The sequence below is a fragment of the Toxorhynchites rutilus genome, chromosome 2 (genome assembly GCF_029784135.1).
Source record: "Toxorhynchites rutilus septentrionalis strain SRP chromosome 2, ASM2978413v1, whole genome shotgun sequence".
NCBI lineage: Eukaryota > Metazoa > Arthropoda > Insecta > Diptera > Culicidae > Toxorhynchites > Toxorhynchites rutilus.
The window spans coordinates 103,187,317-103,214,527 of NC_073745.1; the positions used below are offsets into that span (position 1 = coordinate 103,187,317).

The following is a 27,211-nucleotide window of genomic DNA, read 5'->3' on the forward strand; positions in this document are numbered from 1 at the left end:
TCTTCCCATTACCACTGATCTTCAGGCAGTGGTAGTGCGCATTAAACACCCCTTTCCAATCACCGTCGTTAGCATCTACATCACTTATGGTTCCGATCCGAACACTCTACGCGGACAACTGGACCATCTGTTCGCCCAACTTCCCGCCCCAATCATGCTTATGGGTGATTTCAACGCCCACTCATACGCCTGGGGAGGTGCATACCTCGATCGAAAAGGATCCATCATTGAGGATTTCATATCCGACCATTCTCTTCTCCTTCTTAACAACGGCCAACACACCAGAATCCATTATTCTGGTACTACTTCAGCCATCGATCTCACTATAGTATCAGACAAACTATCTTCAAAACTTTCTTGGAACATCCACGATGATACTTGCGGAAGCGATCATTTTCCAATCTTCACTTCCTTCGGCCAAACTTCTCCAGAGTTTTCAACAAGGCCAAGATGGAAATTTGAATACGCTGACTGGGCTGGCTATCAGTTTGACATTGAAAACCGCCTCTCCGCTAAACGAGATTGGACAGCCAAGGAATTCTCCAAAGTTGTCCTAGAAGTTGCAATGGTGCACATCCCCAGAACCAGTGGCATCCCTGGCAGGAAATGTGTCCCATGGTGGTCGCCTGAGCTGAAGGCAGCGATCAAAGGTCGACGTAAGGCCCTACGCAAATTAAGAAAGGCCCATCCGGACAGCCCACTGAGACCCACTCTGCTTGCAGAGTTCCAAAGGGCTCGCAAAGAAGCTAAGACTGCTATCAACACAGCCAAGCACAACAGTTGGGTTAAATTCGTCAGCGAAATTAATCCCAACGCGTCAACAAAGGAGTTATGGAGTAAGATTGGCAGGCTTCATGGAAAGAAAAGAAGCAAAGAATATAATCTTCTAATTAACGGTCAATACACCAATGACCGGAAAATCATCGCCGAGGCGTTTGGAGATTTCTTTGCTTCCGCCTCCTCCAATCAAAACTACGACCAAACCTTTCTAACCCACAAAACGGAATGCGAAAGAATTCCCATCGATTTTCATACCGATGTGGAATTTGACTTCAACAAAAACCTCTCCCTCAAAGAGCTCGATTGGGTACTGAACAAAGTCAAACAAGGATCCACAGGACCTGATGACATCAGCTACCCTATGCTTAAGAATCTACCCCATCTCGGGAAAAAAGCACTTCTGAAGCTCCTCAACAAAGTCTGGGACAGTGGAACCCTCCCCAGGTGCTGGAAAGAGGGTTTAATGATCTGTATCCCGAAACCAGACATGAACAATCATCTTCTTGACAATTTCCGTCCCATCACTCTCCTAAGTTGTGTTGGGAAAGTCTTGGAAAAAATGATCAATCGACGCTTAACGACTTTTCTAGAGTCAAATAAGCTGATTGATCCCAGACAATTCGCCTTCCGTGCGGGAAAAGGTACAGAAGATTGCCTTGTAGCAATCGAAAAAATCCTAGACGACGCAACTGAAAAATTACACCACATTGATATTGTTTCCCTGAATTTATCCAAGGCCTTCGATCGGGCATGGAGGTACCCAGTGCTGAAAAGCCTTTTCGACTGGGGGATTCGTGGGAGGTTAGGTCTCTTCATTAAAAGTTTTCTAGAAAACCGGTCTTTCAAAACCGTTATTAACAACCACCAATCTTCTCTAAAAATCCCAGAAAACGGCTTCCCACAAGGCTCAGCACTTTCACTAACCCTCTTCAACATTGCCATGCAATCTCTATTCGAGATTATCCCGGACCATATAAAGATCATAGTCTATGCAGATGACATCACTCTTATCTCTACGAGCTGCTTCGGCTTAATTCAGAGAAAGAGGCTTCAAAAAACCTTAGACTCCATCCAAAACTGGGCTCTAAAAACAGGTTTTAAAATTTCCCCGGAGAAATCCAAACACATACATATCGGAAAAGCTCTCAGAAGGAGAACCTATCTTCAGCTCAACAAAATCCCGATCCCTACAATGAGGACATTGAAAATACTAGGGGTTACTTTCGACAAGAAACTCAACTTCCTATCACATTCCCAAATAACCAAAATAGCCACCAGAAAGAAATTGAACATCATCAAGTCTATCGCAGGCAACCTAGCCTCTGGTCATAGAAAGACGCTGCTAAATGTTGTAAATGTTTGGTTGGTCCCACAAATCCTTTACGGAATAGGCACCTTCAGCCGTGGAGGGGACAAGGTGTTAAACACCATTCAACCAATTTACAATAAAGCAATTAGGCTCGCAATTGGCGCTTTTCCCACCAGTCCTACTCTTGCTGTAATGGCAGAAAGTGGGCAACTTCCCTTCACCCACCTGGTAACAAAAGCCATCACCAATAAAGCCATCCGTCACTTGTCACTCCCCGAAAGCGACCACAATGTCCCATTAATACATAGAGCTAAAACATGGTTCAAAAATCTCACGAACAAAGATCTTCCCGATATATGTGAACGTTCATCTGCGACGGGAAGAAATTGGAACGTCAAACCGCCGAACATTAACCTTGAACTTCTCAAGGCAGTTCGGGCGGGAGACCCTTCTCCAAAAGTCAAAGCCTGCTTCAATAACCTCGTTGCATCCAATTTTCAAATTAATCATCAGGTATACACAGATGGTTCAGTCAGTGCCGATGGAGTTGGATGTGGAATCTTTGAGAGTAGATACACTGGTAGCTTTTCTCTTCCACCGCAATGCTCCATCTTCAGTGCGGAAGCTTTCGCCCTTTTAATAGCTACCCAAGAATGCACCCATGAGTTTCTTCCTACCACAATATTCTCAGATTCAGCTAGCTGTCTCCACGATCTTCTAAGTGGAAACAGCAAACACCCATGGATTAAGCAAACAGAAGAGGCTGCTTCAAATAAAAACATCTCCTTCTGCTGGGTTCCTGGTCACTCAGGAATCCGCGGAAACACAGCCGCCGCACATACTGGCCGGCAAGGGCAGCAAAATAGAACCCCCAGACATGCCCTGTCCTCCATCTGACATTGTCCGCTGGGTAAAACAGCAAGTCCGTGAAAGTTGGGACATAGGTTGGATAAACAGCCGTCCCACTCATCTTCATAAAATCAAAAATTCCACTCTCCCTTGGGAGGACCGTCTCAATAGTAGGGAAAGGCAAGTCCTTACCCGTCTTCGAATTGGGCACACTAACTTCACCCACTCACACTTGTTCTGCAGAGCCGAAAAACCCCAATGTGCTTGCAACGAAGCTCCGGTTTCCGTTAGCCATCTTTTACTTGAATGTCAACATACCAAAGATGCTCGAGTCCGACACAACATAGGTCAGAGTCTCCGAGATATCCTCAGTAGAGACGAGACCCAAGAAACCAATTTAATTGCGTTTCTGAAAGAAACCGACTTCTTTGGTAAAATCTAAACCGAAATACTAAATACCTTGGAAATTGCTTATTAAAGTTCGCCACTTCACAGTCATGTATGCGTGTTTATGTGTGTATAAACATGTATGTACGGGTCGGAAGGAAGGTTTTCATACATGTATATACACGCATTCAATAATAATAAATAACAAATAATATAATATATACTTTCATACCCACATCTATCTTCTATCCATTACATTATACTTTAATCAACTTCCTATTCCTACAGCCACACTCACCAAGGAGGATAAATTCATTAAATAAACCTCTCCATTTTTCAGCTCTACTATATACCATTAAATTCAAAACCACTATATTTTATTATCTATTCAAACTGTATTTCATTTCATTTCACCCCACCCCACACCCACTCCTCCCCTCTTTCCTTCCCATACCACTCCCACCCCCTCCCACTCCACTAATCCCACCCAAATCTTTCCACTCCTTTCCTTCCTATCCTCCTGAGAAGGGCCTTTTTGTTTTTTGGCTTTGGAACACGCCTTTCGCTGGGTCACTTGTGCTTCGTTACTGCTTTGGTCCTCGGATCAGTAAATTTTTACTTTTCTTTACAGCATATATTAAATATCTTATGAAGCATAGGATCCCTTCCTACCTTCTTCTTTAACCGAGAGTCGAGCGGACAGATCTGATGAGTGATTTTTTTTTGGTTTCCCTTTCGCCAGTCCCCTCTGGACTGGTTTTATTGTGGCTCTTCACTGGGCTAGAGGCGAATGAACTGCAAAGTTTAAAGCCTCTTAAAAACAAAGAAAGAAAGAAAGAAGTGAGGCACATTCATTTTTCGTGAGGACATCGACAAGACAACATCGTTGCCTAACGTGCTGGAGGAGGTGGACGGCGAAGGATCGACACATACACGCGCAGAACTCTTTCCGTTAGGATGCCATTCAGCATCGAGAAAGTTCCGGAAAGATCTAATCATTGCTGGAAAATAATCGGCCAGTTCCTTTGGGAATTTTCAAAATATATTCATGTGAAAGAGTTTAATTGAATGTTTTCTATCCATGTTACACTGTGACCAAATATGTTTCAATCAAGTGCTATTAACAGGTGGTTATCGAGTTGGCATTAACCACTGGTGGGCTTCCAGTATCGAGGAAAATGTGGAAATATCTAATCGTTACTGAAAATAATCTGCCAGTTCCTCTGGGAATTTTCAAAATATATTCATGTGAAAGAGTTTAATTGAATGTTTTCTATCCATGTAACACTGTGACCAAATATGTTTCAATCAAGTGCTATTAACAGGTGGTTATCGAGTTGGCATTAACCACTGGTGGGCTTCCAGTATCGAGGAAAATGTGGAAATATCTAATCGTTACTGAAAATAATCTGCCAGTTCCTTTGGGAATTTTCAAAATATATTCTTTTCTATCCATGTAACACTGTGACCAAATACATTTGGTTATGTGGTTTTTCAATCAATCGCAATCAACAGGATAGCTTCTGAAGATTATTCTTCCCCATCAGTAGGATATTTCGGTATCCAATATTGGATGCATAAAACCTTGTGCCTCCAACGTAACGCTCTCGTTTTCGAAGTTCTCCAAATATTCATTCATTCAGAATGAATTCAGATTCAACTTCATACAAATGATCTCTAAATCAACGATAGTCCTACGTCACCCTTGCGGTTATACCATAGATATAACCCACTTCCTGTTTTTTTCGTGAATTTCACAAAAAAATATATATCTATCTCACCACAAATTGATAGTCCTGGTCTCTTCCTGTAATAAAAAATTTGTCTTTGAGGCAGAAATTTCACGGAATGAATGTATCCGGCATCTTTGAAAAACTAAGATTGAGTCGGGAAAGACGGACACTAACTGAACATTCAAGTTTATGTACTCAATAAGTTATGGAGGTCTTCAAATAGGGCTTAAAAAAGATCGAGCAAAAAGGCTAAACTAAAATCGCCTAGAAGGGTTTGTAATTTTTCTCATCTTTTCATATCTAAAATAGCTTCCGGCATTCGGAATGACATCTTCGGATTACGTTTTAAAAACCGCTCTGCTGTTTCGTCCATGATATCTGGTACACTTGCAAACGAAGTTAGTGGGCATCTTATAAAAAAGGAGCAGATAATCAAATTGTTTGCAAAACAAAATGTTCGCCTTTCCCTCCGGTGGGGTGTCCGTCTTACCCGACTTTATCAGTATTTTATTTTTTCATCAATATTTCTGGAGTAAAAATGAGAAAACTTCACTGCTGACCCCATAAACTGGAACAGAAGTGAAGGTAAAACACTTACGTAACGAAAAATACACCAAAAAATTATTCGATAACAATGAGAACCTTATTTTCTGCAGATGAAAATTTACATCGAGCTAATCTTTGTAGATAACTTTTTTGTTTTCATTTACAATTTTAACAGAAAGCCAGCTAGGTGTACACAATAAGTGTCAGAGGTATTGATACATTGTACGTTTGATTTCTGTCCGTTGCTCACATCATTTTTCCGTTTCTACTCATTCACTTTTTCATTCATAAGGCTGGTTTAGACCATTGGTGAATGTGAACGTGAACAAATACTTTTGACGTAGGACTAATGTCTAATCGGAAGTTATAGGGGATAAAATGAAAGATCAATTCTACAGGAATTCTTGAAACGTAATACTAATTGGGAGAACATATCAAAAGCAATGAACATATGAGGTAAGTATTCTCATAATAAAGCTTGAGTCATTTGGAATCCGCGATCACAAAACCAGTTGTCTCGAGATTGGCTGAAGTCATAAAAACTGCTTTCATATTGAAATGCAGATAATTCATTGTTCTTTTTGGAAAAATTATTTGAAAAATTGTTACGCTACAGTTTTGATGAATTTCTGAACGGATAACTTCGGATACTTTCATCAAAATTTGCACTCTCTGTTGATTGACCTCAACAGTCATTTTATTCCACGATCTCTTCATATCTGCAGCATCCCGAGTCACTTTGGCACCCTTCTTCAATTTTCGCTTGGCAATTACCCTATATTTTTTTCGATTGTGCATTTAGGGGCAATTGAGAGGATTGAGGTCTTTTTCAATGTAATCGATTCCATTGTCACGATCTGCCCTATTCTGACTAAAACTTCACCGGACCTTTGTGAGCCTTAATAAATGGAAGGAGACGTTTCTGCAGACATTATCTCTTTTCATTTTCGAGTCCATTGTCTTGTTTGTGACGACAACCTTGGATTTCACAACTGCAAATCTTTTGCCAACTCAGAAACTTCCTGGCGAATTCACCAGCGATAGCGAAATTTGCTGGGGACATCTCCTCTGGCAGTGGCCTTATAGAATTTCAGGCCTCGTGATCAACGTGAAATTTTTACCGTCGAAAGATACAGGTTTTCCAAACAATTTGCTGTCACATATTTCAGATATAGGGGAAGCGATCCGGTTTAGTGGTAACATCTGTTTCTCTCATGTTAAAGGTCACGGGTTCAATTCTTACTCCCGACATTCTTCCAAAAATGGAATCACCAGTCAAAAGTGTTTAAAGTCACTATAAGGCCATGTTCTTACTGCAGCGGGGCGTCGACGTGGCGTGAGCGGGACGTGTTCACTTCTCGCCACGATATTTTATTTCACTCACATTGCACCGTGCCAGCGGCGTGTCTTCTATGAAAATTGTAAATGTGTGTTTTTGAATGAAAGATAGAAAATTGGTTTATTTTTCAATAATTCAACATCGTTGGACGTATCCGGCTAAAAACTCGGAAGGTGAAAAATGTAAAAAATAAAAAAAAAAACAAAAAAGTAGAAGGGTCTGAGCCTTGGGGCACGGACGGAAGTTTGACGTAGGACTGTAATTGTTCAGAAAAGTTGTTTTGTTTTAATGTAATTCTTTTCATTGTTCAGAAATCTGTTAGTTTTACTTTTTCGAAACTCCAAATAGTAGCCATGGAAAGAGCCGTTTGTTATATGTACTCATAACCGTCAAACAGTTTGTAACGAACAAAAAAAGAAAATCAGCTTCTGATAGGAACTGTCTAACTGAAAATGATAAATGAATATCAATCTGACACATAACAGGGTGGAATGGTAGATGGATAATATCGGTAAACGAAGAAAAATATATATCGTCATTGATTACATTGAATATCAAGTTTATGAGGAAGAAAGAAAAACAATTTGAAAATACTTGCGATTTCGTGATATTTTGAGGTAAAATACACATGAAGTCATGAAGTTGCTTTATTTTAAATGGTGATATTGTTATTTCTTTCTATTGTGTTATTCTTATTTTTGGCAGAAGCTTTTTCGGTGAAACAATGTTCGTTTGCAGACTATCACAATCAAGTCGTTTTTGTTCTACTGCTCAATCTATTATAGAAAGAATTAAGTAATTGAGAATTATGAATATGAGTCATGAAGATTATTAATAATATTTTATTTCATTCCATTTTTGTGATGCGATGTAATGCTGAGATCGGCACAATATAATCGCTGCCATCCTAGTATTCCTATCATTTTTCGCTGTACAATTGCCTATGTTTTCGCCGCCCGGAGACACTGGCTTCACACATTGCGGACCGCTCTCGAGATTTCTCGTGTTTCGCGTTCCGTCTGTTACGGATGGATCACGAAATACCTTTGTTTTCTACACTTGAAGATTAAATCCTTGGTTTGCCAAGAATCTAACAAGGCCTACCGATGGCTCGCCTTCGTCTCATCCACCTCGAAGGAAACAATCTCATTCGTGGAATCCGAACAAATAAATAAACAATTTATCTGATTACTTCAACATTCGAAAAAGGTCTTGTTAATTTGTTTGATAGATAGAATTATTGCACACAATTTTGTGTTGCATACAACATTCATGGGAACGAAGTTGAAAGAAAAAATGCATAATACATGATTTACCTTCGCATCCGCTCGCAAAACATACCTCTTTTGTTTGTTAAATTGCTCACTTGTTTTATTATTTCGACTGTTGATGTCTCAGGCGAAAAAAATGCTGGATAAATTTGCCGTCTAATGGTATATATTATAACATATATCAACAGAACGATTCTGCGTAATATGCATTTGAAAACTCTTAATAAACGTTACATTTTTCGTAGAGTGACCCCCCTATATAGAAATCAAAAACGTAGTCCTACGTCAAAAATTTAAATTATGTCACTGCTACAAACAAATATATGCTAGAGAGAAGCGGAGAAGTACAAATATCGCCGTGAAGTGTTTTCGTTTGCACGCCAGCCACACGTCAAAACCACGCTCACGACACGTCAGCCTGGTGTGAATACATCGGTAAGAACACACACGATTAATCGTAAGCGTCACACGCACCGCCCAAGTCACACTGACGCCCAGCTGCAGTGAGAACAAGGCTTAACAGAGAAATAGAATGATTTCAGATACGCCTACTACGACCGCTGCTAAACACCGCTTAAACCCGCTAAAATGAACAGTGATCTCGGTTTCTATCTGAAACCTTACGGCGAAAAGAGTGGTTTACGACCTCTCTATTTAAATGAGACATAGAGGGAGATACTGACTGTGAGAAGATGCTGTGTTTGCATTGATAGCTGCAAAATGTCTTTACCATTAGATCTGAATGGTCCTGATATACAGTAGAACCCCGTTTATCCGCGGAATAGTCGGGCAAGCTTACCGCGGATAACACAAAAAGGATTAAAAATGAGGTTCAAACATATGTTTCGGCATGAAAACTTTGTTTAATCAATACAGAAATCATTAAACTATCCATCTATAAGGCCGTGTACACCTGGGGTCAAATAATGTAAAAGCTATGACCGAAAACAAAAGAGCATGAGCCAACCACTCATTCACAAATTCCGGGATATATTTACTATAGAACTCACTGTCGCGAATAATCCGCTAGCGTATAATCTACTGTAGTAGAGAACATTAAAGAATGTGATGGTCAGACAGCTTCGAAAATCCGGATTGGAAAGTTGTGATTAACGGGGCTCCTCAAGTGTTGTGTCGTGATCAAATGATAAGATCGGAGCGTTTCTAAATTGTTGAAAAAGACAAATGGATTATGTGAAGAACATACAAATCGATCACATGCTTGCCGAAGAATCGTATCGGAAAATCTGCTCACAAAGGTCCGCTTGCTGTAAAGTCCAGTAAAACTTTAGCAGACAAGCGCTTTGTCTGCTGAATCACTCTGATGACGATGACAACCTCATTTTGTGATAATTTTTGTCAATAACGAGAACTGATGCATTCCATTGGTAAAATTCTTTCATCCCATAACTGTGACAAAGAACGTTGGAATGCGAATGGAATCTGTCTTTGTTTTGATATCTTGATGGGGAATGATTCTTTTTTTTCTCGTGCTCTCGATACAGGAGAATGATAAAGGTAGGTTATTTACAAACAATCATTCTACGTAGTACGGATATCTTTTTAAAAGACTATCGGGGCTCAATCAGCTGACTGTCCGATAGCAGAAAGATTTACGGTACGACCAATCTGATCTGATTTGCCAATTATTCGCAAGCTATAAAACAGTACCATCGGGGCGCGTAATCCTTGAGTTGTAAAATTTAATCCACAGATATTACACGATTTTTTTTTCTGCGAAGTAAAATAATGTTCACGCTTTTAATTATACTGGTTGTGGTTAGTACTTCTTGCAATGGAGCACCCTCATTGAGGATTTTTGAAAACTCACCAGAGAATGGTAAGATTTTTCAAATAAAAATGAGAACCTATCATTCGAATGAACACGCGCACTTTCAGTTGCACGCCTACAGAACCTTCAGCCGGGAGATCTGGCCGAGGAGTTGAGCGGTCAATTCGAGGGTGATATGATCCTAACCGATGAGCAATACCTGGAGCTGTTTCGGCGGAATGGTATGATAGCGAATAAATATCGCTGGCCAGAGAACACGGTTTACTATGAAATCGAGGAGGAATATTTCACCGAGGGTCAGATCAACTATATCCTCACCGCCATGCGGACCATCGAGAGAGCGTCATGTGTGAGATTCAGACCGCGTGATCCAAATAATCCGGACTACATCCGAGTGCATGGCGATGGATCGGGTTGTTCCGCAACGGTGGGACATATTGGGGGGAGTCAGAGCATCAAGTTGCAACCCTATGAGCTGGATCAGGGATGCTTTAGGATGGGCAGTATTATCCATGAATTCATTCACGCTCTCGGATTCCGGCATATGCAAAGTACGTACAATCGAGACGAATACGTACAGATCGAGTGGGAAAATATTCAACCCGGTACCGAGCACAACTTCCTGCTGTACGAGGCGGACAAGGTAAGCAACTTTGGGACGGAATATGACTACGGAAGCATTATGCATTACAGTTCCACGGCGTTTAGTATCAACAAACAGAAAACAATTGTACCGCTAAAGGTGAGATTGTGGGATCAGACTAATATAGTGCCAAATCCAATAGAAACTTTCATGTTTTAGCCAACAAAAGAAACCATGGGCCAAAGAGTCGCTATGAGCGAAAAGGACATCTTCAAAATCAACAGGATGTACAATTGTTTCCTGAAGGGAGCTACGACTTAAAAATAAATGTGATAAATATTGTTATACAACCAATGTCGAAGAAAGTGTTTGACGAAGGATCATACCACTTCGAAAAATCAACAGTTTCTAGTAAATTGTGAAAAAACATTTGAAATAAAAACATATGAGTTCTCTGGTAGAAGGCAAATATCACTTCCAAATATTCTCGGAATTCTTGATCGGAATGTTCTGCAAAATCAAATTAGGGCGGCTCAGTGTGGATTACCGTTGAGTGTTACCTCTCGGACTATAAAACAGAAGAAAAGATGCAAAGGTGTTTTGCAAACAGGATGGTGGTAACAACCATATAACGGGGAGCTTCAAACGTCTTGCATATAAATGGGCAAGAGCAGTTCAGTGGTATTGAAAGTAACCCAGATTACCCTGGGTTATTGCGATGTAGCACACAAATTGCTGCGGCAATCGACGGTGGAAACAAAATGTGACATTGCAATCATCGGAAAAGAGTTTAACGCCTGAGGTGTCAATGCAAGAAGGTAGAACCTCCTTGAAGTTTGGATCCAGCTGGACGTCATCTTGTTGAATGTTAGTACTAATAGTAAACACATTTAGCATGATATGTAATGATTTTGTATATATTTGAATTGATTTTAATTCACTCTGAATGACTAGAAAAGTGGCATAAACATAAAAATTTGAAATTCAATTATTCTATCGAGAATCTGTTAAGCCTGCAGTGAAAGGGTGAACATTGTAGGAGTTATTTTCATGCGACTTTTATGTGTTTTCTATTTTCAAACTGTTTACTAAATTCAAGTAAAACAAACGAACAAAAAATCAAATAAGAATCTGTGTTTTTGGTGCACTGTAGTACCAAATACCTTTTTGATATACCTGGGGTTTGGAAAACGGATCTATACCAATCCTGTCTCTTCCATGGTTCAAGTTGAAATGAACGTTTTCTCTGAATCCTCACTAAATTCAAAACAAAAACAAACTAAAAACAAAAAAAGATTTGTAACAAACAATATTGCGTCAAGGTTTAATTGATTAAAATAATGAAGCGTATATCTATGACCATTTTAAAACGAGGGTTCTCGTCTGGTCCTCCATCCACATTAATTATCAAACTGCATCGAACGTTGGATCACTGTATCCAACTGATTCAGAACGACCAAAGTGTCCTAGCTTCTTTTTGCACCTGTGACAACCGATGGGATAAGCTTATGTTTAGCAGCCGAGAAAAATCATGATCTGGAAGATTGCCTGGAAGAATGTCCAACACTTCAGCAGCCATTCTTTGCGTGGACACCGACTGGGCAAACGATGATTCGTTTGCTGGACGAGCTGGACGGCGAGGGATCGAGTGCCTTCCTCAAGGCAAGAGGGTGGAGGTGTAGTTTTCCAAGGGCCTTTCTCAAGGCTAGAGACGAATGAACTGAGAAAGTTTAAAGTCTTTATAATACAAAACCTTCCTTCCTTCCCAACATTTGTCATTCGTTTCGTGGACACCGACTGGACAACATCGTTGCTGGACGTTTTTCAAAGTTTTCCAAGAGCCTTTCTCAAGGCTAGAGACGAATGAACTGAAAAAGCTTGAAGTCTCTATAATACAAAACCTTCCTTCCTTCCAACATTTGAAACAGAATTCTTTTTATTAACAGACTAGCTGAAACGGCGAACTTCGTCCCACCAACAGTTGATATATCGATATAAATCATTTCGAACACTCAAGTTCCCACAGAAATTATTTTTATGTACGTAATCTATATTCGCGGTATATAATTTCTTTTTTGGCATATAACCCTGATGCAGACTAAGACGCATCAATCCTGATACTGACTGTTTAAATCCGTTGCTCCGTTCATGAGTCAAATCGTGAGGAACGGACACCAAATCATTTTTATTTTTATAGATCAAGTTTATAAATACATAGTTACCTTCACTTGATTCATTTGAAACTCATTGTTGAAGAAAAAAAATGTAAGGGGTTGTATCTAGGACACGACCGCATATTTTCGACGTAGAACTACGCAATTACATAATGCAATCCACTTGTTTACCACTTCGATTATTTTTTTAGAATGCATCGTAATAGTAAGAGATTATGTTCTTCGTTACAAATAAATTTGATGAACGTCCTTTTACGTTTGATATGATGCCTGGGACTACCAAAATATGTGAACGGAAGAATTGTCAAACGATCATTGTATTTTACATTTCCCTCTGAAATTATTACACATCTCATGTTTACGTAGTTCTCGAACCGCGAAAGTTAATCCGCCTGTAGTATCTGAAATGACGATTTCCCCAGGCTTCTCAGTTTAAAAGAACGTTTTAGGGAAACATATTCCATATAATTCACTTTCAGCTTCCTGGGCTAGACATCATTTCTCATTTTATTTTCTTTCAGCGTGTTTGATATAACTATTTCTTATTTCTACTACCAGGTGACCAAATATGCCTCCCATTACTAACGTACTTCTCTTCCAGCATATGTTATACAATTATTACACTATATACATGATTTACCGGAAACGAGAGCAGAGGAAGCATGCGCGAAATTTGATATAAAAAAACCCAAGGCCTTTCTCAAGGCTAGAGGCGAATGAACTGAAAAGTTTAAAGCCTCTTTAATCCAACATCATCATCATCATCATCACATATTCCGGTCTGCACAACGACAAGCGAGTATAAAAGTACCCAACACAAAAAAATACCCCCGACTTGCATGTATTTGCAAAGCAGATTCCCCCAGGCACATTAATTTTGAAGTCCGTGTTAGAGAAACACAGCTCGATGGGAACAAAAATACCCCCGAAACATCGCAAAACTTTTTTTACCTCATAATAGAGATGGGCAAACCGTTCATGAACTGATCAAAAGAACTAGTTCACAAAAAAAAGTGAACGAACTGCCGTTCTTTTTTGCTGAGCAACAGTTCATATGAACTGTATACCCAGTTCAGAACGAACTGTGTACGGTGAACGATGAACTGATAATACAGTTCAGAACGAACTGACCGCCGACTGAACTGTGTATACAGTTCAGAACGAACTGTGTATACAGTTCAGAACGAATTGCGTATGCAGTTCAGAACGAACTGATCGCTGGCTGAACTGTGCATGCAGTTCATAACGAACTATGTACGGTAAGCGGTACATAAGAGGAAAGGAAACGAACGAGTGATAGATGAATGGTGCTGCAAGGTAAATAGTTCTTAAATTAACGAATGGAAGCAAACGATAGCCCCATGAAACAACAAAAATAATATGTCGGTATAGTCGCTTTCATAGAAAACACAACAATTCAGCATACGATAATTTTAAATTGGATTGTTAAATTATTTATCAAATTTCATATTTTGGAATTCAAGGTAAATATTTCAGTAAGTTGATATGCAAATCTACCTCACTTAGAAAATATAGTTGAAAACGGAAAGATTTAAACAGTCTTGAAATATGTTTTATATTATATAATATTGTGCTTGATAATTTTGAGATGGACGTTCGCGGTTTGGGTACAGTTTTGCTATAGCATTTATTGCAAAACATCGTAAGCAAAGCAGCACAATGTTAGTTTATGCTTAAAATAATGAATAATGACTCAAACAAAATTTCAAAATCAAAGTTTGATTTTCTATTGTGCTAAGTTATTTCTAACAAATATCGGACGAATAATGATAGAAACAGCATTTTATGAATGAACAGTACTACGTAACATCCCACACTTTTTATACTTGCTTTGACATATAGGGTGTTCGGATCAAAAAGTGGTCAACTTAAATTCGCCGTATTTTTTCTAATCATTCATATAAAATCGCCATGATCGCCCCTCATTTTGTAGGTGTGTGTGTGTAGAATGATGCCTCTATTTGGATTTTGACATTAGATCTTTAGTTGTCAAAATGGCGTCAAAGCAAGAGGAGCGACGAATCAAAATTTTGTACATGCGTCGTGAAAATCCAAACTATACGCACGCAGAAATAGCAAAACCGTTGAATGTGGCCAAATCAACCGTCACCAAAGTAATAAATGTGTTCGGGGAACGTTTGTCGACAACTAGAAAGCCTGGATCTGGGGGAAATCGAAAGTCGGGAGCCGCAGTGACGAACAGAAGAGTGGCTAGCGCTTTCAAGCGCAATCCCAACCTCTCCGTTCGAGATGTCGCAAATAAGTTGGGATATCGTCTACAACCGTGCATGAACCTAAAAAACGATCCGGACTATCGACTTATAAGAAGGTAGTGACTCCAAATCGCAACGATAAGCAAAACCTTACGGCAAAAACAAGATCTCGGAAGCTATATACGACATTCTTGACAAAGTTTGGTTGCGTGGTAATGGACGACGAAACGAAATGGAGAGTATTATACAGCAACCGGAAGGGGAAAGGTGGCAGACATTTTCAAGCATATTAAACTATCAAAGTTTGCCAGGAAATATCTCGTTTGGCAAGCTATCTGTACTTGTGGCTTGAAAAGCGACATTTTCGTTGCAACCGGGACCGTCAACCAGGAAACTGACGTGAAAGAGTGTCTTCAAAAGCGTTTGCTGCCTTTCCTGAAGAAACATGACTTGTCCTTGCTGTTTGGGCCGGATTTGGCATCCTGCCATTATGGAAAAAAGGCCATGGAGTGGTATGTCGCTAACAAGATGCAGGTTGTGCCCAAGGATAAGAACCCTCCCAACACACCAGAACTTCGCCCAATCGAAAAATATTGGGCGATAGTTATGCAGAACCTTAAGAAGACCCAAAAAACTATTAGCAGCGAGAAGCAGTTCAAAGTAAACTGTCATTGGCGTCAAACGAAAGGCTCGCCAATTTGGACTAGGTCGACCGGAATCTTAACTGAGTATTTTTTCCGTCTTTTATACATATTGAACTTCAAAAAGAAAGATACTTTGATTTTTTTATTAAACAAATAATCTATTTACACGCAATTTAGTTTGATCACTTTTTGATCCGAACACCCTTTATCCCGCAACTGTACAAAAGAGTGAGTGAACTGCTCAAAAGAACTAGTTCACTTAAGTGAACGGTTGGTCACTGAACGGTTCATTAAAGTGAACCGTTTTGCCATAGGTAGTGCGGAGTGAATCTAAATGGCTGTCAAAAAAGATCCAATTGAAATGTCAAAAGAGATCCAACGATCAGGAGTGTTATTTTTCTTATGATAATCAACACTATAGAAGAGGTATTGTTTTTTTTTATCTTCCCTTATTTTTCGTCGGCCTATTTCCGCCACTTCAGTGCCAATCACCGACATCAGGGAGGCGACTCCACCTGTTCCTACCTAACAGACTCAACAACTCATGAGCCGGGCCAACTTCTTTTACTTCCCCTCCGAAGGAAGACGTAACCAGAGATTTTTCGCCTCAGAAAATTCCAACGACGCCAGCTGGGATTGAACCCAGGCCGATCGGATTGTGAAGAGAGGTATTGTTGTCAAGGGCAAAAACAATTAAAATTATAAAATGAACGAATTACATTTTTCCGTCAATTGTTTAATTAACCATTGCATCTCTGGAAGAGCATCTCAGCCTTCCACTGAGCAACGCATTTTTAATATCCCCTTTCTTTGACATAACGTTTTCCCGAACGAATTAAAAACAAACGAAGTCAGAGTCACGTAAATGTTTACACCTGCGATTTGAAAATATTCGATAAAAAGTGGAAGGAAGAGATGCCAGATGATTAAAAAAAAACTGTAAAAACATGTGAATGTCTGTAAAAAATGTGGAAAAGTCTGTAAAAGTGTGCAAATCTATAGAAATGTCTTTTAACGTTAATTTTAACATATTCATTAATACTTTGTACATCGCGATGCACGTAAGATTGTATTTTGTATATATATATATATATATATATATATATATTTATATATATATATATATATTATATATATATATATATATATATATATATATATATATATATATATATATATATATATATATATATATATATATATATATATATATATATATATATATATATATATATATATATATATATATATATATACAGTCATTCCATGCCAAACCAATATAGTGGTTCTCAGATCTTCGTCAAAAGTGGTAATTTTGTTCTTTATCGCAAAACATTAGACTCGTATTTTTTTAAGTTTTTCATTAGGGTGCCCATTTCCATTTTAGGGTGATCCGAAAAATCAATTTCTTCCGACTTTTTCCCAAAATGACTTTTTTCAAAAATTTATAACTTTCGAACCACTTTACCGATTTAGATGATGATATGATATGAACTTTAATTGAAAAATATTGAACTTGCATATAATATGGATCCTATTTTCGTAATTATTGATTGTAGTCGTTTTTTATGTTTTCATGGGTTTGGACTAGGGGGCGCTATATTTTTCAATATTTTTTCTTGAAAGCTGAGAATTTTTTACATAAAATATTTATCTGGATATCAGAGATGTAATTTTTTTCGTTTTTGAAATATGATATTTCAAAACTAATCGATGGTTCGAAAAACAATTTTTCCCTATTTTTCCCACTACAAAAAGTCATAACTTTTGAACTATTGGACCGATTCATATCATCGACATATCAAATTGAAGCTTACGAGTTATTTTTCTTTGAAAAAATATTACTTTTGCGAAAAAAACCAATTTTTGTTTTTGTAATTATTGATTGAGGTAGTTTTTCATAGTTTTCCCGGTTAAAGATAGGAGCGCTATATTGTTTTATATTTTTTATGGAAAGCTGAGGATTATTTACCTAACATATCTCGATATCAGAGATGCTATAATTATCGTTTTTAAATCATAATTTTGTAAATTTAACATGTTTTAAGTCTTCGATCAATATTCCTATGTGACTAAACTAGACCTATGCGACTAGAATCCAATCTTCCTGCAAGTGTGATATTTTTTCAAGGAAGGCTTGTTTTAGCTTATTGGCTTCAATTTAATATATCGATCATCTAAATCGGTTCAGTAATTCAAATGTTATGATTTTTTGCAGAAAATTCTAGTTGGACAGAGGGGGAAAATGATTTTTCAAATCATATCTAAAAAACGAAAAAATAGCATCTCTGATATCGAGATATGTTATGTAAAAAATCTCAGCTTTCAAGAAAAAATATAAAAAAATATAGCGCCCTCTAGTCCAAAGTCATAAAAAAATAAAAACGAGTACAATCAATAATTACTAAAATATAATAATTTTTAAATATTTTTTTATAAAAGGCTTGGTCATTAGTTTCAATTTTATATGTCGATTATCTAAATCGGTTCAGTGATTCAAAAGTTATTAATTTTCATTTGTCATTTTTGGGAAAAAGTGGAAAAAAGATGATTTTTCGGACTACCCTAAAATGAGAATGGGAACCCTACTGAGAAAATAAAAAATACGGGTCTAATATTTTGCGATAAAAAACAAAATTACCACTTTTGACGAAAATCTGAGAACCACTACATAGGTTTTGCACGGAATGGCTGTATGTATACTCGGCAAACGTTGTTCTGTGATAAAAAATATTTCTAGTGAATATGTTAATTGTAAAATAAAAAATAACTTATGTGTTGTAAGTGTGTTTAAATGTTTCAACGATCTACACATACATACATACACAAACACACGCGTTGTTAATTTCTATAATCATTATAATCAGTATTTTTTCGTTGATATGTTGGACATCCACCAAGGCTTGCGGTCTTGTCGTTGGTGAAATTTATAAGAAAATGCAGTGTATATTTTCCATCCGCCATGAAAGGCTATACAAGCTTTAGATCACCACACGGCCATGAACCATGTCTGTGGTAACAATATCGAACAGTAACTCATATTTCGTCATAAGCAGACCCGAAAGCAAATGTAAGTTGTTGAAAATAGAATAAAAATTGTTATTCGATGTCGTTAAATACTTAGAAGACATAGTCCTGACCCTAACTTAACTATTTTTCTATAAATCTCCTTGAATTTCAGCAAAACAATCTTATCCAGAACAGAAAATAATTATCAGAGACAATTTTCGTTCAAGATTTTACCCTACCTGCAGAGGAAGCAATTTTTCATTAATTGCGAATAATCGTATCCCCTCTTTCGTCTGCAATGATGTCAGGGCAAAAGTACTTATGTGTATGAGTTCCAAACTTCATACACACCAGATGGGCCAACCAGAAAGTCTGCCGGGCCGCAGGTTGAGTATCGCTGGCCTAACGTCATGTGTATTGATATAAACTAAATATAATAAGTTTTCTGTATTTAGTTGAAATGTAAATACATAGTAGTTATAAGATAGGTTTAAGAATTGAGTGTGATGAGTGTGAGTGAGAGTGTGAGTGTGAACATTGTCAACATATCCTTATATCCCATCCTATTCCTGATAAAAATATGTCACCCTTCTAAACTCGAATCTACCGCGAGTAATCGGTTTTCTACCTTATTAACAATAGAATTAAGGAAAATTGTTCATAGATATATAGATATAGTTAATATGTTTAGTTAAGAATTCAGCTCCTTTAAACTTATGTGACTGAGCCTGTAAAATAAACGAATTAATAAAAAAAAACTATTAAAACTATGGAAAAAGTCATATGGTGAGTCAAATGTCTTTGATGTGATGAATAGAGCCTCTTATTTTTCAAAAACCTGTGAAATATTGTTGTATCCAAAAAGTCTACAACAAAAATAAAGTGTTTTACAGATATGTCTGTAAATTTACAAACATATTTGTAGTTCTGGCATCTCTGGTGGTCTGAGAATTTATTGCAAGAAATCGCTTGAAAGCATGCATGAATTTGCTTGAAAATGAAGTGAATTGAGTCCGTACCACCTAGGTTTTGCCCACCTCTACCTCATAACTTTCTGTCACTTTCATGAAATGTATCATGTTTATATGTATGAGCTGCAGGTGTAATAATGTATCAAACGAATGCACTGTTGTCGAATTTTTATGCTCGTTTGCTTCAAAAAGGCAAATGCGCACTTTTGTCCCGCACTACTCTATAGCGCCACAATAAGTGAATTCTCGGGAGATCCTCATGATAAATCCAAGTGGACAATAGGCCTTCGTAGCTAACGTCGAGCGATAAACGCTAAAGGTATGTTTCGGATCCAGTATCACTCCGAGGACGTTCACCTGATTGACTCGGGCCAGTACATAGTTTTCCAGAGAGTAGTCAAACAATATTGGTTCCTTTACGCGATGAAACGTCATGATAATGCATTTAGCAATGCTTACTGTCATTTTGTTCAATTGACACAACTCCCAGAAGCTGATGAGCAAGCTCTGTAACTGAGAAAAATTTTCAGGTCATCTACGTAGATGAGAATGCAACCTGGTTTCAATAATTCCGGGAAGGAAATACATAGTATTTTCCGAAATAAATTTCGCGATATAATATTTGGTATAAGACTACATATTTCAATTGATTAATTGGAGGTTTTTTTTGGTAGAAGTATCCCAATTCATAAATTGAAGGCGATTTGGTTGGTGTTATACAATTCAGCAGATGATATCCAAAGTAAGGTACTGTATTTCAAATCATAATAAGTTCGGATTTTTCAAACGTGGTGGTAAATAAATTTTGAAAATGGTAGGCTAGATAGTTTTTACTATTAATTTATTTGACTTTGATTAAGCTTCGGAGGCGATCAGGCGTAGTGGTAAAATCCATACCTCTCACGCAAAGGTCACGAGTTTGATTCTCATTCCCGACAGTCTTCCTAAAATGGAAGTAAATATGACGAACCAGCCAAAAAATTGTTGAAAGTCACTATAATAGAGAAAAAAAAGACTTTGATTAAATTATTAGTAAATTTGCGTTCGGATGAAGTTTGGTATGATTAAGTTTGAGTTTTTGACGTAAAACTACGTATTTTAGGAAGGGTGTCAAATCAGGAAACAAGTCACGTTTTTATGAAATAAAGTTAACGTTAATAACTATTTTCACTGTGAATGAATTCTCATGATTTGCGTACCAATCGAATCGGAAATTCTCTAAGATTTGTATGATATGCTATACATTACAATTCGCTAATCTCTAAACGGTTTAAATTCATGAAAACTGGAAGAACTTCCTTTTTTCCCATGCACTTGTTCTGCCGAATTGTGTGCTAACCCTACCCGTATTTCTAATGCTTATAACTCAAACGTATCTTAACTGATCAGAAAGATGTTTGCATCAATTGATAGGAAATATTTCTAAGTGTCTATCACATTAAAAAATAATATTTAACATGAGATGAACAATTGAATAACTGTAAAATGTTAAGCGTTATCTAAACGCCCTAATTGCCTAAAGTTTTGATTGGCCTGATTTACGGTTTCCCCAAAACAGACTTCAAAATCGATGTACCCGTGGAAATCCGATTTGTAATTATACATGCAAGTCTGGAGTATTTTTTCCCACTGAGCTGTGTTTCCCTAACACAGACCTCAAAATCAATGTGCCTGGGGGAATCCGCTTTGCAAATACATGCAAGTCGGGGGTATTTTTTGGTGTTGAATACTTTTGTACTCGCTTGTCGTTGTGCAGACCGGAATATATTTCCCTAAGAGCCCCCGCATACTACAGACTTTTTGTCAACCAACAGTTTGGTTGGGTCGACCTTCTTGTGCAAAAACCGACCCAACTGAATAGGCGTAATGTGCACACATGCATACCTCTCCGCACTGATTAGGAAGCCGATCAAACTATCGGCCGACAAATCAGTCTGCAGTCTGCGGTGGCCCTAAAACGTACTTTTAAACTGAGAAGCCTGGGAAAATCGTCATTTCAGATACTAGAGGCGAATGAACTTTGGCGGTTCGAGAACTATGTAAACATGAGATGTGCAATAATTTCAGAGAAAAATGTAAAATACAATGATCGTTTGACAATTCTTCCGTTCACATATTTTGGTAGTCCCAGGCATCATATCAAACGTAAAAGGACGTTCATCAGCTTTATTTGTAACGAAGAACATAATCTATTACAATAATTTAGATGCATTCTAAAATAATATTCATTCTTCGCCGATTGCCCGAAGTAACCAGACGAAGGAAAGTCGCGTCCAAGATCCGTTATCGGTTACCGCATGATTGTTGTTTTTTTTGCCGCTGAAGAGTTCATTTCGCTATCTGGATAGTGAGTGAAGTGCCCTGCCTGCACTGGGATAGAGGCTTTCATCCTCGGAAAGCCAAGCATGAAATATTGTTTAAAAAAATACTTAGAATATAAGTGAAAATTTAAAATGGCAGAGAGTGGGGGACCTTCGGATATGGAGGTCTCTGACTCTAGTTCCCTCCTAACGGATAAAAAAAAGTCACTCAAACGTGTTCCAAATACGGAAGATACTTCTTCTGGGGACGAGTCAGCTAACCTTACCAAGCCTCCCTCCAAAAAGCTAACAAATCTCCCATCTGCCCTTAACGATCCCACTCTACCTTCAACCTCGTCTTCTCCCTCTGTTCTTCCCGCTCCTTCTCAACCTTCGCCTTCCCACTCTCAATCCCCGTCCTCGCCTTCCCCCCCTGTTATTCCCACTCCCCGTGTAAAGGTCTATCCAGAAGATGCGCCCGGAACTGGTCCCTGGGTTGTTTTCTTCAGGCCTAAGCCAAATGGAAAGGCGTTGAGAGTCATGCAGATCGCGAAAGATCTGGCAAGGTATACCTCCGTTTCGGAAATTTCGAAGGTTAGACCAAACAAATTGCGAGTTGTCGTGAATGATCGAAAAGACGCAAACAAGATTGTTGTCGATCAGCATTTTACAATTGAGTATCGGGTCTACATTCCATCTCACATAGTCGAAATTGAGGGTGTGATAACCGAAACGGGCTTGACGTGCGAATACATTACGAGTGAAGGTACCGGCCGTTTTAAAAAACTGCCCTCGACGACTGTTAAGATCTTGGGTTGCCGCCAGCTCGGAACAGTCTCCCATGAAGGAGAAGAAAAGAAATTTACGCCGTCCAACTCGTTTCGAGTCACCTTCGCTGGTTCAGCTCTCCCTGACTACGTGATGGTAGATAAATTGAGGTTAGCCGTGCGACTTTTTATTCCAAAGCCAATGACTTGTCTAAAGTGCAAGTCAGTTGGTCACACGGCTGCTTATTGTGCCAATAAAGAACGATGTGCCATTTGCGGAGAACAACATGAGGGGAAATCCTGCAGTGCGACTGAGCATAAGTGTCCATATTGCGGGGGATCCCCACACGTGCTCTCAGCTTGTGAAACATACAAGGCTCGCTGGGAGAAACAGAAGCGCTCTTTGAGGGAACGCTCTAAACGCACTTTCGCAGAAATTTTGAAGGGCGCTTCTCCACTGGCTCAAGAACAACAACCAATCAATACACACAATGTCTTCGCTACGTTGCCAGTTGACGAAATGGAAGCGGATACAGCTAACGGGGGCACGCCGTTTATTTCTCAAGGGAATTCCCGGCGCAAAAATGTGACCACTCCCAAAGTTCAAGGACAAGTCCCACCGGTGATACCCCCTGTTAGCTTGCCCAAAAAATCGAGTGCAGCGGATAAGCAAAATCAGGTCCCTCCTGGCCTCCGTGGTAATAGTTCACCTTCGAACGACCCAGCACTCGAGGGGACATCAAAAACCCCAACTGTCCCTGTTTTTCCGTCAAGTTCAACTTCCCAATCGGGATTTATAAAGTTGTCTGACCTTGTGGATCAAATCTTCACGTGTTTTAATGTTTCCGACTCCATCAGAACCATTGTCACCGCAATGCTTCCAGTACTAAAGACAATTTTGCAGCAATTGATGCAAACATGGCCCCTCCTTGCAATGATTATCTCTCTTGATGTCTAATTTAAATAGAGATGTCGGAGATATCGCTGTTTTACAGTGGAATTGTCGTAGTCTTATGCCTAAATTGGATACATTCAAATTTCTAATTCATAAACTCAATTGTGATGTTTTTGATCTATCCGAAACCTGGCTCTCTTCTCAAAATGATCTCTCTTTTCACGATTTTAATATAATACGCTTGGACCGCGATGACAGATACGGAGGGGTACTATTGGGGATCAATAAGTGTCACTAATTTTTTAGAATTGACCTTCCACCTATTGGAGGGATCGAAGCTGTTGCATGTCATGCAAACATCAGAGGCAAAGACCTCTGTATAGTCAGCTTGTATTGGCCTCCGAGAGCTGCGGTTAGCCGCAAGCAACTTGTTGACATGTGCTCACTCCTTCCTGAGCCACGATTAATCTTGGGAGACTTCAACTCTCACGGAACTGCCTGGGGGGAACCGTACGACGATAATCGTTCATCGTTGATATATGACCTTTGTAACAGCTTCAATATGACCGTTTTGAACACTGGGGAAACAACACGTGTACCTAAACCTCCTGCTAACCCAAGTGCTCTTGACCTCTCGCTTTGCTCGAATTCACTATCGTTAGATTGCAAGTGGAATGTAATCCAGGATCCCAACGGTAGTGACCACTTGCCAATCAAAATTTCTATCACCAATGGGTTGAATTCTTCTGAATCAATAAACATGGCATACGACCTCACAAGACACATTGACTGGAAAAAATATGCGGACGCGATTACTCTAGCCATCAATTTCAGAGATGGTTTGCCTCCATTGGAGGAGTATAACTTCATTTCTCGTTTGATCTATGACAGCGCGGTTCGCGCTCAAACGAAACCCATCCCAGGTTCCACTATTCGTCGAAGGCCTCCCAATCCATGGTGGGATGGCCAGTGTTCCAAGCTTTATGGAGATAAATCGAATGCATTTAAAGCTTTTCGGAAACGTGGAACCATTGAGAATTTTCGAACGTATTTTGACCTTGAAAATCAATTTAAAACTTGATCAAAGGGAAAAAACGTGCTTATTGGCGAAATTTCGTGGGAGGTTTATCACGAGAAACGTCAATGAAGAAATTATGGAAAGTGGCTCGAAACATGAGAAATCGCTCTTCATCCAATGAAAGCGAGGAATATTCACATCGATGGATTTTTAATTTTGCACGAAAGGTTTGTCCCGATTCCGCTCCAGTGCAAAGAATTATTCGAGATATACCACAAGATAGGTGCGATCTTGATTCCGAGTTTTCGATGGTAGAATTCTCTCTTGCTCTCCTTTCATGTAACAATTCTGCTCCGGGATCGGATAGAATTAAGTTCAACTTGCTGAAAAATCTCCCTGATGTGGCGAAACATCGCTTGTTGAACTTATTCAATCGGTTTCTGGAGCATAATATTGTTCCAGATGATTGGAGACAAGTACGAGTTATAGCTATTCAAAAACCCGGAAAACCCGCGTCCGACTTCAATTCGTACCGCCCAATAGCAATGCTGTCTTGTATACGGAAATTGTTGGTGAAAATGATCTTGTTTCGCCTTGATCGATGGGATGAAACGAAAGGCCTACTCTCACATACACAATATGGGTTCCGCAGGGGCAAGGGGACGAATGATTGTCTTGCGTTGCTTTCTTCAGAAATTCAAATGGCTTACGCCGAAAAAAAAACAATGGCTTCAGTATTCTTGGACATAAAGGGGGCCTTTGATTCTGTTTCAATAGATGTTTTGTCAGACAAATTACAATCTCGGGGTCTGCCGCCTCTATTGAATAATATGTTATATAACTTGCTTTGTGAGAAACATTTGAACTTTTCTCACGGAGATTCGGCAGTAAGTCGGGTCTCTTACATGGGACTCCTCATGTTTAAGCCCCCTTTTGTACAACTTCTACGTAAGCGACATTGACAATTGCCTTACACAAAATTGCAGCCTAAGACAACTTGCAGATGATGGAGTGGTGTCTGTCGTAGGATCAAACGAATCCGACCTGCAAGAATCCTTACAAGATACTTTGAACAATTTTTCAACCTGGGCCATTGGGCTAGGGATCGAATTCTCCACGGAGAAAACAGAGATGGTGGTTTTTTCTAGGAAGCATAAACCAGCAAAACCAAAGCTTCAACTTTTGGGTAAACCGATCACTCATGCTATGTCATTCAAGTATCTTGGGGTCTGGTTCGACTCTAAATGTACTTGGGGGGCCCATATTAGGTATCTGAGTAAAAAATGTCAACAAAGAATAAACTTTCTCCGTACAATTACCAGCACCTGGTGGGGAGCCCATCCCGAAGATCTTATAATGTTGTATCGAACAACTATTCTCTCAGTGATGGAGTATGGCAGTTTCTGTTTTCAATCAGCTGCCAAAACACACCTCATTAAACTCGAGCGAATTCAGTATCTTTGTCTCCGTATCGCGTTGGGATGTATGCCCTCAACGCATACCATGAGTCTCGAGGTTTTGGCAGGCCTACTCCCACTAAAAGATCGCTTCAATTTATTATCTCTTCGGTTCCTCATCCGGTGTAAGGTTATGAACCCATTGGTGATCGGAAATTTTGAGCAGCTGATCGAGCTAAATTTTCACTCCGGATTCATGAGTTCATATCATGAATTCATCTCCATGCAGGTTGATCCTTCTTCGTATATTCCCAACCGTGTTTGTTTCCCTGACTACATCAATTCCTCTGTGCATTTTGATCTGTCCATGAAGCAAGATATCCATGGATATACAGATTACCAACGATCGAGGATCGCTCCAACGATCTTCGATGCAAAGTATGGGGATATCAATTGTGATAATATGTACTTTACTGATGGGTTCTCTATGAATGAGTCCACACGATTTGGAGTGTTCAACGAATTTTTTAGCACCTCACACAGTCTTCAGAATCCTTGCTCAGTGTATAATGCTGAATTGGCAGCGATACACTGGGCGCTGGACAGCGTCGCCTCACGACCTGTTGAACACTATTACATTGTAACGGATAGTCTTAGCTCTGTCGAAGCTATCCGTTCAGTGAGGCCGGAAAAGCACTCGCCGTACTTCCTTGAGAGAATACGAGAAATTTTGAGTGCTTTATCCAGACGCTGTTATGTCATTACCTTTGTCTGGGTCCCTTCACATTGCTCAATTCTGGGTAATGAGAGGGCTGACTCATTAGCAAAGGTAGGTGCAATTGAAGGCGATATTTATCAGCGTCAAATCGCCTTCAATGAATTTTATTCTTTAGTCCGCAAAAATACCATAGTTAACTGGCAACGCAAATGGAACGAAGATGAATTGGGCCGGTGGCTCCACTCGATTATCCCTAAGGTTAGCCTCAAACCATGGTTCAAAAGTCTGGACTTGAGTCGGGACTTTATTCGCACCTTCTCCCGACTCATGTCCAATCACTGTTCGTTAGATGCGCTACTCTTTCGTATTAATCTTGCCGACAACAATCTTTGTGTTTGTGGCCAAGGTTACCACGACATCGAGCACGTTGTTTGGTCGTGCGAGCTGTATCTTGTCGCCAGATCGAATTTAGTAGTCACCCTTCGGGCCCGAGGA

General features: G+C 39.2%; 1 protein-coding gene across 1 annotated transcript; it reads left to right on the forward strand.

Annotated features, from left to right (window-relative positions):
- Positions 1–9,400: 9,400 nt before the first annotated feature.
- Positions 9,401–10,974, forward strand: LOC129768553 (seminal metalloprotease 1-like). The gene is made up of 3 exons (XM_055770281.1): positions 9,401–10,054; positions 10,114–10,748; positions 10,809–10,974. The coding sequence occupies exons 1-3, from the start codon at positions 9,964–9,966 to the stop codon at positions 10,908–10,910; spliced, it is 828 nt and encodes a 275-aa protein (XP_055626256.1). The 5' UTR covers positions 9,401–9,963; the 3' UTR covers positions 10,911–10,974.
- Positions 10,975–27,211: the final 16,237 nt, after the last annotated feature.

Coding starts and splice junctions, on each gene's coding strand:
- LOC129768553 (XM_055770281.1), top strand. CDS start 9,964: ATGTTCACGCTTTTAATTATACTGGTTGTGGTTAGTACTTCTTGCAAT. Junction 10,055..10,113: donor TGAAAACTCACCAGAGAATG/GTAAGATTTTTC, acceptor GCGCACTTTCAG/TTGCACGCCTACAGAACCTT. Junction 10,749..10,808: donor AAACAATTGTACCGCTAAAG/GTGAGATTGTGG, acceptor TTCATGTTTTAG/CCAACAAAAGAAACCATGGG.